This window comes from Triticum aestivum, chromosome 7B (genome assembly GCF_018294505.1).
Source record: "Triticum aestivum cultivar Chinese Spring chromosome 7B, IWGSC CS RefSeq v2.1, whole genome shotgun sequence".
Classification (NCBI taxonomy): domain Eukaryota; kingdom Viridiplantae; phylum Streptophyta; class Magnoliopsida; order Poales; family Poaceae; genus Triticum; species Triticum aestivum.
The window spans coordinates 558,296,018-558,310,448 of record NC_057813.1 but is presented as its reverse complement, the minus strand read 5'-3'; the positions used below and the strand labels follow the sequence as shown (position 1 = coordinate 558,310,448).

At 42.4% G+C, this 14,431-nt stretch overlaps 1 protein-coding gene across 2 annotated transcripts; it reads right to left on the bottom strand.

Annotated features, from left to right (window-relative positions):
- Window positions 1–9,071: 9,071 nt before the first annotated feature.
- LOC123160319 (probable isoprenylcysteine alpha-carbonyl methylesterase ICMEL1) lies at window positions 9,072–13,822 on the bottom strand. Of its 2 annotated transcripts, none has more exons than XM_044578121.1 (11): window positions 13,241–13,822; window positions 12,576–12,652; window positions 12,333–12,402; window positions 12,126–12,206; window positions 11,932–12,006; window positions 11,747–11,848; window positions 11,271–11,408; window positions 10,663–10,728; window positions 10,382–10,525; window positions 10,183–10,294; window positions 9,072–9,693 (listed from the first exon to the last, which is right to left on the bottom strand). In XM_044578121.1, exons 1-11 carry the CDS (start codon window positions 13,501–13,503, stop codon window positions 9,532–9,534), a joined length of 1,290 nt encoding a protein of 429 aa, XP_044434056.1. In that variant the 5' UTR covers window positions 13,504–13,822; the 3' UTR covers window positions 9,072–9,531. The 2 variants fall into 2 exon arrangements, with proteins under 2 accessions (XP_044434056.1, XP_044434057.1); XM_044578122.1 differs by having other exon boundaries at window positions 10,183–10,273; window positions 13,241–13,813.
- Between the last annotated feature and the right edge of the window lie 609 nt (window positions 13,823–14,431).

Below are 14,431 nucleotides of genomic sequence, written 5' to 3'. Positions count from 1 at the left end.
TGGGAACCGCCTATAATGTGTGTAGCATGGAACATATTGAGATCTCTCAGTTGTTATGTTGACAGTGAAAGTATATCGCTCAAAATATTATTTATATCTATTTCAAAATCGAGCTCTGACACCTCTACAAATCCCTGCTTCCCTCTGTGAAGGGCCTATCTATTTACTTTTATGTTGAGTCATCACCCTCTTATTAAAAAGCACCCACTGGAGAGCACCGCTGTCATTTGCATGCACTACTATTAATTTATATTGGATGTGACTATGACTGGATCTCTTTTACCATGAATTACAATGTTTAGTCAGTCCTTGATCTTTAAAGGTGCTCTCCATATATGTTTTGCGGTCTCAGAAAGGGCTAGCGAGATACCATCTTGTTATATCATATTATGATTCTTTTGAGAAAGTGTTGTCATCCGAGATTTATTATTATTGCTCGCTAGTCAATTATGCCATTGATATCAGTAAACATGAGACCTAAGTGTTATTGTGAATATGGTTAGTTCATAATCTTTGCTGAAAACTTGAATGCTGGATTTACATATTTGCAACAACAAGAGCAAACAGAGTTTGTAAAAGTTTTTCTTAATCACTTTCAGTTTGTCAACTGAATTGCTTGAGGACAAGCAAAGTTTAAGCTTAGGGGAGTTGATACATCTCCGTCGTATCTACTTTTGCAAACACTTTTGCCCTTGTTTTACACTCTAACTTTCATGATTTGAATGGAACTAACCCGGACCGACGCTGTTTTCAGCAGAACTGCCATGGTGTTATTTTTGTGCAGAAATAAAACTTCTCGGAATGACCTGAAAATCCATGGAGCAACTTTTCAGAATTAATAAAAAATACTATCGAAAGATTCAGCACCAGGGGGCCCACACCCTGTCCACAAGGGTGGGGGCGCCCCCCCTCCCCTCCCGTAGGGCGCGCCCCCTGCCTCGTGAGCCCCCTGGACCTCCACCGACCTCAACTCCAACTCCATATATTCACGTTCACAGAGAAAAAAATCAGAGAGAAAGTTTCATCGCGTTTTATGATACGGAGCCGCCGCCAAGCCCTAATCTCTCTCGGGAGGGCTGATCTGGAGTCCATTCGGGGCTCCGGAGAGGGGGATTCATCGCGTCGTCATCATCAACCATCCTCCATCACCAATTTCATGACGCTCACCGCCGTGCGTGAGTAATTCCATCGTAGGCTTGCTAGACGGTGATGGGTTGGATGAGATTTATCGTGTAATCAAGTTAGTTTTGTTAGGGTTTGATCCCTAGTATCCACTATGTTCTGAGATTAATGTTGCTATGACTTTGTTATACTTAATGCTTGTCACTAGGGCCCGAGTGCCATGATTTCAGATCTGAACCTATTATGTTTTCATGAATATATGTGAGTTCTTGATCCTATCTTGCATGTCTATAGTCACCTATTATGTGTTATGATCCGACAACCCCGAAGTGACAATAATCGGGATACTTCTCGGTGATGACCGTAGTTTGAGGAGTTCATGTATTCACTAAGTGCTAATGCTTTGGTCCGGTACTTTATTAAAAGGAGGCCTTAATATCCCTTAGTTTCCATTAGGACCCCGCTTCCACGGGAGGGTAGGACAAAAGATGTCATGCAAGTTCTTTTCCATAAGCACGTATGACTATATTCGAAATACATGCCTATATTACATTGATGAACTGGAGCTAGTTCTATGTCACCCTATGTTATAACTATTACATGAGGAATAGTATCCGACATAATTATCCATCACTGATCCAATGCCTATGAGCTTTTCACATATTGTGCTTTGCTTATTTACTTTACCATTGCCACTGTTACAATTACTACAAAACTGCTACTGTTACTTTTGCTACTATTTCCGTTACTTCCATACTACTTTGCTACTAAATACTTTGCTGCAGATACTAAGTTATCCAGGTGTGGTTGAATTGACAACTCAACTGCTAATACTTGAGAATATTCTTTGGCTCCCCTTGTGTCGAATCAATAAATTTGGGTTGAATACTCTACCCTCGAAAACTGTTGCGATCCCATATACTTGTGGGTTATCAATCCGCACCAGAGTAGTACGGTAATCCTGTTCTGGAAGTCATGTTACTAGACCATGATGAACCTATGAACTATGAGGAAGCGATGATGAGCCCAGATTCCGTGAAATGGCTTGAGGCCATGAAATCTGAGATGGGATCCATGTATGAGAACAAAGTATGGACTTTGGTGGACTTGCCCGATGATCGGCAAGCCATAGAAAATAAATGGATCTTTAAGAAGAAGACCGACGCAGACGGTAATGTTACTGTTTACAAAGCTCGACTTGTTGCGGAAGGTTTACGACAAGTTCAAGGAGTTGACTACGATGAGACTTTCTCACTCATAGCGATGCTTAAGTCTGTCCGAATCATGTTAGAAATTGCTGCATTTTATGATTATAAAATTTGGCAAATGGATGTCAAAACTACATTCCTGAATGGATTTCTGGAAGAAGAGTTGTATATGATGCAACCGGAAGGTTTTGTCGATCCAAAGGGTGCTAACAAAGTGTGCAAGCTCCAGCGGTCCATTTATGGACTGGTGCAAGCCTCTCGGAATTGGAATAAATGTTTTGATAGTGTGATCAAAGCATATGGTTTTATACAGACTTTTGGAGAAGCCTGTATTTACAAGAAAGTGAGTGGGAGCTCTGTAGCATTTCTGATCTTATATGTAGACGACATATTTTTGATTGGAAATGATATAGAATTTATGAATAGCATAAAGGGATACCTGAATAAGAGTTTTTCTATGAAAGACCTCGGAGAAGCTGCTTACATATTGGGCATCAAGATCTATAGAGATAGATCAAGACGCTTAATTGGACTTTCACAAAGCACATACCTTGATAAAGTTTTGAAGAAGTTCAAAATGGATCAGTTAAAGAAAGGGTTCTTGCCTGTGTTACAAGGTGTGAAGTTGAGTCAGACTCAAAGCCCGACCACCGCAGAAGATAGAGAGAAAATGAAAGTCATTCCCTATGCTTCAGCCATAGGTTCTATCATGTATGCAATGATGTGTACCAAACCTGATGTATGTCTTGCTATAAGCATAGCAGGGAGGCACCAAAGTAATCCCGGAGTGGAGCACTGGACAGCGGTCAAGAACATACTGAAATACCTGAAAAGGACTAAGGATATGTTTCTCGTTTATGGAGGTGAAAAAGAGCTCGTCGTAAACGGTTACGTCGATGCAAGTTTTGACACTAATCCGGATGACTCTAAGTCGCAAACCCAATACGTATTTTTATTGAATGGAGGAGCTGTCAGTTGGTGCAGTTCCAAGCAAAGCATCGTGGTGGTATCTACGTGTGAAGCAGAGTACATTGCGGCTTCGGAAGCAGCAAATGAAGGAGTTCATATCCGATCTAGGTGTCATACCTAGTGCATCGGGTCCAATGAAAATCTTTTGTGACAATACTGGTGCAATTGCCTTGGCAAAGGAATCCAGATTTCACAAGAGAACCAAGCACATCAAGAGACGCTTCAATTCCATATGTCATCAAGTTTGGAAGGGGACATAGAGATTTTCAAGATACACACAGATCTGAATGTTGCAGACCCGTTGACTAAGCCTCTCTCACGAGCAAAACATGATCAGCACCAAAGCTCCATGGGTGTTAGAATCATTACTATGTAATCTAGATTATTGACTTTAGTGCAAGTGGGAGACTGAAGGAAATATGCCCTAGAGCCAATAATAAAGTTATTATTTAATTCCTTAAATCATGATAAATGTTTATTATTCATGCTAGAATTGTATTAACCAGATACTTAGTACATGTGTGAATACATAGACAAAACATATAGTCCCTAGTATGACTCTACTTGACTAGCTCGTTTATCAAAGATGGTTATGTTTCCTGACCATAGACATGTGCTGTCATTTGATGAACGGGATCACATCATTAGGAGAATGATGTGATGGACATGACCCATCCATTAGCTTAGCATTATGATCGTGTTAGTTTCATTGCTACTGCTTTCTTCATGACTTATACAAGTTCCTTAGACTATGAGATTATGCAACTCCTGAATACCAAAAGAACACTCTGTGTGCTACCAAACATCACAACGTAAATGGGTGGTCGTCAAGGTGCTCTAGAGGTGTCTCTGAAGGTGTTTGTTGGGTTCGCATAGATCGAGATTAGGATTTGTCACTCCGTGTTTCGGAGAGGTATCTCTGGGCCCTCTCGGTAATACTCATCACTATAAGCCTTGCAAGCATTATGACTAATGAGTTAGTTGCGGGATGAGGTATTACGGAACGAGTAAAGAGACTTGCCAGTAACGAGATTGAACTAGGTATTGAGATACCGACGATCGAATCTCGGGCAAGTAACATACCGGTTTGACCGATAAAGATCTTCGTAGAATATGTAGGAACCAATATGAGCATCCAGGTTCTACTATTGGTTATTGACCGGAGACGTGTCTCGGTCATGTCTACATAGTTCTCGAACCCGTAGGGTCCGCACGCTTAACGTTCGATGACGATTGGCATTATGAGTTTATGTGATATGTTGTACCGAAGATTGTTTGGAGTCCCGGATGAGATCACAAACATGACGAGGAGTCTCAAAATGGTCGAGACATAAAGATTGATATATTGGACGACTATATTCGGACACCGGAAGTGTTCCAGAGAAGTTTCGGATATAACCGGAGTGCCGGAAGGGTTATCGGAACCACCGGAGAAGTAATGGGCCTTATTGGGCCTAAGGGAGAGAGAGAGGGGCGGCCAGGGGCTGGCCGTGCCCCCCCCCATGGGCCTTGTCCGAATTGGATTAGGGGGAGGGGCGGCGCCCCCTCCTTCCTTCTCCTCCCCCTCCTTCCTTCTTCTCCTAGTAGGACTAGGAAAGGGGGGAGTCCTACTCCTACTAGGAGGAGGATTCATCCCCCCTTGGTGCGCCCTAGAGGGCCGGCTGGCCTCCCCCTTGCTCCTTTATATACGGGGGCAGGGGCACCCTAGAACACACAAGTTGACAATTGTTTAGCCATGTGCGGTGCCCCCCTCCACAGTTACACACCTCAGTCATATCATCCTAGTGCTTAGGAGAAGCCCTGCGCCGGTAACTTCATCATCATCATCACCAGCCGTCGTGCTGACGAAACTCTCCCTCGGCCTCAACTGGATCAAGAGTATGAAGGACGTCTCCGAGCTGAACGTGTGCTGAACGCGGAGGTGTTGTACGTTCGGTGCTTGGATCGGTTGGATCACGAAGACGTTCGACTACATCAACCGTGTTAACTAAACGCTTCCGCTTTTGGTCTACGAGGGTACGTGGACACACTCTCCCCTCTCATTGATATGCATCACATAGATAGATCTTGCGTGATCGTAGGAATTTTTTTGAAATTACTGCGTTCCCCAACATGTCTTGCATGTGGATAACCATGGTGACAATGTGGTATTCTATTGAGTCACTTGATGTATATTTAGATAATCAACTTGCAGATTTCCGAGGTGACATTGGGGTAATCTAGGCACATAGGTTGATACACGTTTTCATCCTACTTTCTTCGACAGAAACTTTGGGGTAATCTTTGAAGTTCTTTGTGTTGGATTGAATATTATGAATCTGAAATTGTTTGATGCATATCGAATAATTGACTCATGGATACTTGTGGTGACATTGGAGTATGTAGGCGACATTAGAGTTGATTGATGCGTATCATATGGTGTTATTGTGGTACGAACTCTAGGGTTGTTTGTGACACTGATAGGGATGGCTCAACAGATTGATCCGAAAGATAACTTTGAGGTGGTTCGCTACCTAAAACAACTTCATCTTATATTCTCCGCTATTGATAAGAACTTTGGAGTGATTCTTTGTCGCACATTGAGGGGTTGTTAAATGATTCAATTATGTTAGCACTATTGAGAGATTGCACTTGTGAAAGTATGAACCGTAGGCCTTATTTCTAAGCATTGAAATATCGTTTATGCTCACTTTTGTTACTTGCTACCTTGCTGTTTTTATTATTTCAGATTACAAAAACCTATATCTACTATCCATACTACACATGTATCACCATCTCTTCGCCGAACTAGTGCACCTATACAATTTACCATTGTATTGGGTGTGTTGGGGTCACAAGAGATTTCTTGTATTTGATTGCAGGGCTATTCGAGAGAGACCATCTTCATCCTGCACCTCCCACGAATTGATAAACCTTAGGTTATCCACTTGAGGAAAATTTCCGTTGTCCTACAAAACTCTGCACTTGGAGGCCCTATAGAGTCTACAAGAATAAAAGTTGCGTAGTAGACATCAAGCTATTTCTGGCGGCATTGCTAGGGAGGTGAGTGCTTGAAGATATACCTTTAGATCTTGCAATTGAATACTTTAGTTTAATTTTTTCACTAGTTTGGATTATCAAAGAAAACTACAAAAAATAACTGAAAATGAAGTTGCATCAAGTTCTTTATCGTTATGATGTCTTTCTTGAAAATGATGGATCGGAAAATTGTGCCAAAGTGTTAGAAGAAGAATTCAATAAAATGTTTGGCATAAGATCATTAAATGATAAGTATGATTGCAACATTGTTAGTATGCTTTCTATGAATATTTATAATACTAATGATGGTTGCACTAGTCATGATAAAAATATTTCTTATAAGCATGTCAATTTTTGTGGAGTACATAAACTTTGTGAAGACATACCATTTACGGACGATAGATTTTGTTAGAAGCATAAACATGACAGAATTGAATGGTGGTTTAAAGTGATAGATGATTTTGCTAAAAAAATTATGTTCTCTTTATTCCATTACTTGTGAACTTTGCAATAAAGTTGGTCATCTTAGTTTCCAATGCACGCTTTTTCATGATCGAATCGTGACCAAATATTGTAATAACTTGGTCACCCTTGAACTTTATAATAAATATTATTTCACAACCCCAATGGCATAGGAAAATTTTTGAGATGATAGTTTTTTTTTCTTGTGGCGGCATTAGCTTCAACTGGCAGGTCAAGTGTTAGGGGCAGATGCTAACAATTTTGATGTGGTTCAGTCTGATAAACATTTTTTCTAGTGTGCAACTTGTGGATAGACATTCCAAACTGAAGTAGCAGCTGATAGATTTTTATGGACCTGCTCAAACGAAAGGAAATATCACTTTATTGCCAATTTTGCTACTATATGCAATAAAAGTGAAGGAGCAGTGGTTACAGGTAATGATCTTAATATCAGCAAGAAAATTAATGAGAAAAATGAATGATATGTACTGCTAGATGGAGTCACAATTCCAACTCATTCATCAATGAGTGTGTTTTACACCCATATTTTTTGTGAATTTACCCCTGATATTCTTTGGATTGTCCCACTAATTGTTACCCTTTTAGTTCTTTTTTTCTTTGTTATTGTGTTTTGTAGGATTTTAGTTGGATTATATTGCTGTAAAATTTCTGTGGTAACTAGAGCCATTTCCGAGGTGAAACAGAGAAGAATCCGGAGTTGATTTTGGCGTCTTTTAACAAAACCTCTTGGATGCCGATAACGCCCACACGTGTGGCATACTAGACATCCGCTCACACACCGTGTATGACGTAAGCAGTAGGCAGCTCACACGGACTGTGTGTGGGTGAACATTAGAATTGCCTGCACGTGTGAACGCAGCTAGTTCATGCCACACGCCCAAGAAATACTACTCATCTTCACCCCGCGTATGTGGCACGAAGTAAAAATGCCCACACGTCCTGACGCAGCTACGTTAGGTACCCGTGGGGTAACGATTTAGTTGCCATCCGGGGTGGCTGATGTAGTTATCTGGGATGGCAAATGTAGTTGTAAAAGCATGGCAACTCTATTTGTTTTGGTTAACTATAGTTGCCATGTCTAATTTATGGTAGTTGCCGCGTGTAATCAAACCATAGTTGCCATGTGTGATTAATTACTTGCCACATATGGTCAAACAGTAGTTGACATGTGTGTCTACCTAGTTATCACGTGTGGTCCAACCATAGTTGACATGTATGGTTAATCATAATTGCCATGTGTGTTTATCTGGTTGCCACGTATGCGCAACTGCAGTTACCGTCTAGCAACGAATCATAGTTGTCATGTGTGTTTACCTAGTTGCCACGTACGCGTAACTGTAGTTGCCATCCAACAACGTGCGAGTGTCGTATGGGCGAAAAACAGTTCGCCCACACACAAGTGGACTAGATGTTGGCTGTGTGGGCAGAAACTAGTTCGCCCACACAGCACAACTAGCAAACCGCGTGCTGCGGGGCGTGTGGGCGAACTCTCCAACGCCCACACACCAGCACCGTCCTACGTGGCACGCAAATTCTGCCTCAATGTGTCAAAATTCGTGCAAACTCGACTGAACAGTGATTCACGCGTGTGGGCGAGTTGCAAAATTGCTACACGTGTGGGCGTTAGTATTTTCGAAACATCTTCTAGGCGACCTCACATAGGAAAGTGCTCAACATGAAAGTTATGTGTTTTTAATAAATCAAGAAGCGTCACAGCTCTGCATCTGCTCAGCTTGGGCATCGAGTTTTATTTTCTTTCGTGTTTGGATAAAAAAATACTCCCTTCGTTTCAAAATACTTAATGTTTAGGTTTATTCTAAGTCAAACATGCAGCTGAGTGAGTAGTGACTAGTAGAACCGTGAGTACTACTCCCTCCGTTCCAAAATAAATGACCCAACTTTATACTAACTTTGTATTAAAGTTAGTACAAAGTTGAGTAATCTATTTTGAAACAGAGGGAGTATTTTAGAGACATCTATTTCTCAGTCTGAACCTAAATTCTACTCCCTCCATTCCCTAATAAGTATCATGATTTTAATTCAAATTCAAATTTTAATTAAGACCACGACACTTTCTTTTTGAAGGAACGGAGGGAGTAATTTTTGAAGTCGACCATCCTCAACTTTCTAAGTCGGACGTTCCTCAATCCTGATCCCTCATCTAACGTGTAACTTTAGGTTTAAAGATTCTACACCTAAAACTGCACAAAACATTTTTTGCAATTTTAGGCTTTGATGTGCAAATTGACTTGCTTCCATTCTATATTCATATTTTTGTGAGCCATCGGTACTTCCATAGCTAACTAGGTTTCACAGCCGATATCAACCACAGGCTGGCCTTTGTTCCAATTACACAAGATACAATGAGAGGCTCAAGAGCCAAGAAAATAATGAGCCATACTATACACTGAGGTACTCCCTCCGTCCGAAAATACTTGTCATCAAAATGACAAAAATGATGTATCTAAAACTAAAATACATCTAGATACATCCATTTTTATTCATTTTGATGACAAGTATTTCCGGACGGAGGGAGTACAATACAGCTATACAACAGTGGCAGTCGTCTACAGTAAGGTCTGCCCTTACACAACTCATACGAAACAGCGAGATACATCTCTGGTTAATTAGCAGTACATCAGGCCACCAAACTCATTCTGTAGCTAACTAGTATACGGTTCTTACAGTAAATTGCCTCGCTAGTCGTCGTGTCCAGTAATCACCACCATGTTCAGAAAGGGCTCACTCTCCCAGCAAGCCTCAGCATGAATTCCGGAACAAGACGGCGTGCAACGGGCACGGCAAGGTGCTGCGCGGACGCCCCTGGATCGTCATTTTGTATCACGGCGACTATCTCTTCCAGCATTTTATCCCTACCGCCCCGAAGAGGATCCTTTTGATGCAATATTTATAACAGAGAAGGGATTAAGAATTAGAACCATAAGCATCCAAATTTAGAAAAACGCAAGGAATAAATACCAGCGCTCAGAGGTTAATAGTGTCCGAATAATAAGACTCAAGCTACATGGAGATCACACAAAAATCGACTAAGTACGTCTGCATTGGACACTAAAACAACCCAGTCATTATTTATTGGACCCCAGAGGTTTTCGCTTTACTATTTATGAGCAATCTAGCACAAAAAAACAACAAAAGCGAAGAGCTATACTCTAAACCGGGCACTTTTTCCATGACAGCAAGACTCGTCGCCATGCTCGAAATCACATGGAAAATATTAAGTTCACAAAAATAAAAAAGGCAATGTACTTCCCTACTTAAACATGGTTAAATTAAGCACCTCAAAATACTACCAAGAAGGTCAAAATGTTCAAACAAAGAAATCCTCTCAAACAGTGCTAGTGTCACAAATCACAATAATTACCTGAAGAAATAAATCGGTATGTGTCTTTCCTTCATATAAGAATAGATTCGCTCTGGCACCACGCTGTTGTAAAGCATCAAGGAATGCTTCACTGCATTTTTGGATGTCAGGTCTACCAATATCCAGAATGCAAACTAAAAAATCATGAGAGGACACAGTTACAAAATCTGATGTGGCCAATAATTTCGGTTTGACCAACCTTTCAGCAGAGGGCATTGAACAGTCAGTTGTCCCATGAAAAAGGATGATATGAGGCAATAGAGAAACTGCAGATCTAGCAGCTACCTCCTTAACCACCACTTCTGGAGAAAATTTCTTCAATGATTCCTCACCTTCCATAATGCTGAAACATAAGATGGCAATGGTTAGTATCCTGACAATAGCGGGCAAGAAAAAATGACTTCTTTTTCACAAAAAGGAATTATTTTTGGTGTCGAAACCCCAAACATTGATAAATGCCAAGTGATCAAAGATAAATACCTGAGAAAGACGGACCGGTACAGACCACGCCTATGGAAATGATCAACCAAGTTAAGAAGATTATAACTGCAGAAAAAAAGTCAATGTCAAGGCCAATACAGCTATCCTCAGGCATTCTTGTGTGTAAATCAGTAATGATGCTCCTATCAAATGTAACAAGTCACACAATCAAATTTTGGACAGAGGCGCTAGAGGGTATAAGTAGCATTGGAGCAGGAGCCTGTAACTTGCAAGCTAGCATTGCTGAAAAGGCAAATTTCCGCTCTTAATTTAGAACAAGCATATTAACATTCTGCCCAACGAAGGAGCACAAGAAACTGAATTGCAGGCTATACATAGAAATAAACTCTACTGGACAGACTGCGATATTTCACAATACACGAAACTGATTACTGGCGCTATTCGACTCTCTTAATTTGTAACAAGCATATCAACATTCTGCCCAACAAAAAAGCACAAGAGACTAAATTGCAGGCTGCAGCTAGAGATAAACACTAGTGGACTGACTGCCGATATTTGACAATGCAAGAATCTGATTACTCGCAATAGTGCACCCAAATTTCCAAGAGAAAAGGAAGATCTACAATTTCTGCTAGTCACATGCTTACCCGCCAGAAATACCAAAGTATGCTTTTAGCTGTGCAACACTCCAAGTGGAAGTATCTTCGCCACATTCTTTGATAGCCTGATTTACAAGAGTACAAGCAGCAATATGTGCACCAGCAGATTGTCCAACAAGATAAATCCTGTTATCATGATGTACATAAAAAATATCAGAACAAAATGACTATAAATGCGTCATTTCAGGATATATTTTTCCTTATTCAGCTTTTAGGATATAGTGCACCAATAATCTTTTGGAAAAGAAACATAGATTCAAGTCCCACCATTATAATCCTAGACAAGATGAATAATCAATGAACAATGCCTTCTATACATTCTACCTCAACCTCCACACTGATGAATCTCTAAAGAACTCAAAAGATTTATCATATGTGCACATGTGTACAGCATACATTAGAATGAACGGCTTGAATTTGCAATCGCCAAGCTTAATTTTTTTGATCGGTTATAAGCTATAAACCTTTCAGGATCACCTCCATAGCTAGCTATATTGTTGCAGACAAAAGAGATTCCTCGGGATACATCTTCTACCATCTCACCAATAGTCCCCTGAGGGAAGTTTCTGCAAACAAACCATTGCTATGCTCCATGAGTATGATGTATAAGAAAACACCTGCTTTTCATATTTGGACTTATTCCTAGTACCTGTAATCAATGCATGCAACTAAAATGCCCCTTTCTGCCAACCGTCTGCCTAAAAGAGCACCCCACCCTTTGTACCTGAGATATATAAAATGCTTCACACAATGTCAAGACAAAATATCAAACTTGCTGGTGTTCTAGAAAGCGAAAGGGAAAGAAAATTCTTGAGGTCCAATACAGTACATACTTGTACTCACCCTATGATCCATGCTCCACCAGTGACAAATGCCACAACTGGCTTCAACCCTGTCGTGCCAGCTGGTATATACAAATCCAATCTGCAGTGCGCAAGATATCAATAACTTATCTAATCTATCAAATACACCGAGATAAACTACAAATCGGTTTATTGAGCAGCATTATCATATGTATGGTAATAAACTTGTAGAAAATGATAGAAATACCTGTTTCTTGGTTGCTCTCCATATACAACACTTCTATGAACTTGGCTTGAGAAGAAGTAATAATATAAAACTGAAATAAAGGAGAAACAGAAAATTAAATTTACTATATGAGATAACTATAGCATATCAATCATGATTTGGGGGCGATATTCATACAAAGTATATCACCCTAGATTCTAATTACGAGACAGTGATAGGAAACCAATTGCATGAAGAACAAATGGAGGGTTTCAAAAAACCAACCTTGAATAAAACCAGGCATAAGCAATAGAGCATAACAACAGAGAGCTAGGAACTGACGAATCCATCTGTAGCCTACCCTGCATAAATCTGACAAGTTATTGCGATGAACCAAATAATCATCAATGACTGAGAGTTTTCTCCATGTTTCCTTCCACCCCGTTCAGTTTTCTCGAACCGGGATCACCCGATGTTCCACAATGAATGGGAGGTTTGAAAAATTATGAGAAACCCCACTAGCTAAATCTGCCTCAGACTTAACCTGAAACCATTCTACCTATCTACTAAACCACTTCATTATGCTTATGTACTTTAATTCAGCGATGAGATTATCAGCCCTCCTGCTCATTATCGTGCATTCGATCCGCTCGGTGCTAAACATGTCGAGACACACAAATTCTCCGAAATAAATGCCACAACTGGCGCCTGGGCAATATCTACTCAGTGGAACGCTGGCCACCATTGGCCCCAGCATCATTACTAATTCCCATCCCATGCATGACAAAAATACTTAATGAAGACCGGCGGCCCGGGGTCGCCGGGAGCTAGCTCCGCCCCACAACAAATATCGAATCGGACCAAGAGCACAAGCAGATCACCAAGTGGAAGTGGTGGCAACAGAGCGAAAGCGCAAAGTAGGGAGTGGAAATGGGATTGGTGGCGGGTACCCGAGGTAGCGGAGAAGGGTGAGCGTGAGCCGGGTGAGGAGGAAGGTCTCGGAGGCCGCGTGGCCGACGTCCCGGCGGAAGGAGAGGCTGCGCGCCGCGAACCGCTCCCTCACCGCGCGCCGCCGCACAACACCGTCGCCCGGGAGGAGAGGCGCGTCCTCCGCGGGAGATGCGGCGGTGGCGGGAGCCGCCGGGGAGGGCGGCGGCGTCTCCCTCGCCTTGGCTTGGGAGGAGGAGGCGCGGGCGGGGAGCTCCACCTCCATCGCGGCCGGGGGCGCGAGATTCCCGAGAACGTGGGGGGAGGTGGCTGTGGCACAGAGAACACGATGCGGATGCTTTGCTCGGACCTTGCAGAAGCTTGGGGAGCACACGCACGTTTTGTTGGTCTGGCCGCAGCGCTGTCGCAGGCCGTGGTGGAGCTGCACGTGACGACGGCGGCGGCGCTTTTAGGGCGGAGGTAGGCCGGATCCGGCGGAGCTGCGTGGCCGGCGGCGGGAGATGCTCTTGTGACCGGTAGGCTGACTAGTGGGCTCTTCGCAGCCTGCGTCCACATGTCAGAGAGATACATTTGCACAAGATCACCTGCTGCGGAGGAGGTGCGGACCTGTCTTCTAAGAGCATCTCTAGCAGACCCGCATCCCGCCGACTCGCAAGACACGTTTGTAGTTCATGAAAAAACGGCTTTGCGGGCCAGTACGGACGGCTGCAGATGCAGACCTCGCATAACGGATCCGTAAAAAAGAATATTCGCGTATATTCTTTCCCGTGTCTTCTTCTTCCTCTCGCCTGTGTTCATAGTCAGCTCCCCTCGTCCATGGTAGAAGCCGAATCGATCCAGGAGGCAGCTCCTCCGTTGCCGGATGGATCCTGGAGCTAGCTAGCTATCCATGGCCGGCTGGATCGAGGAGCTTGCTAGCTACTCCCTCAACGTTCGTGGCCAGATGGATCGAGGACCTTGCTAGCTAGCTAGCTTGCTCGTTCGTGGCCGGATGGATCAAGAGCTTGCTAGCTAGCTCGTTGACCGATTTGCAGTTTTCCTTATATTTTGCCTCCAAATCTGCAAAGTTAAGGGTCGTGAGGATGGATTCCCAGGGGCAAAAATTTTACGGGTTTGATCGCTTTTGCGGGTTTTATTCAGGACGTTTTTTGACACCACGAAACTGCAAACGCGGATTTCGTGGGTTTGACCGC

What these genes read in the sequence shown, in the direction of transcription:
- LOC123160319 (XM_044578121.1), bottom strand. Translation starts at nt 13,503, where the DNA reads ATGGAGGTGGAGCTCCCCGCCCGCGCCTCCTCCTCCCAAGCCAAGGCG. An exon ending in GGAGAGCAACCAAGAAACAG is followed by an intron (nt 12,207 to 12,332) that starts GTATTTCTATCA and finishes TGCGCACTGCAG; the next exon opens with ATTGGATTTGTATATACCAG. An exon ending in TATGGAGGTGATCCTGAAAG is followed by an intron (nt 11,409 to 11,746) that starts GTTTATAGCTTA and finishes TCATGATAACAG; the next exon opens with GATTTATCTTGTTGGACAAT.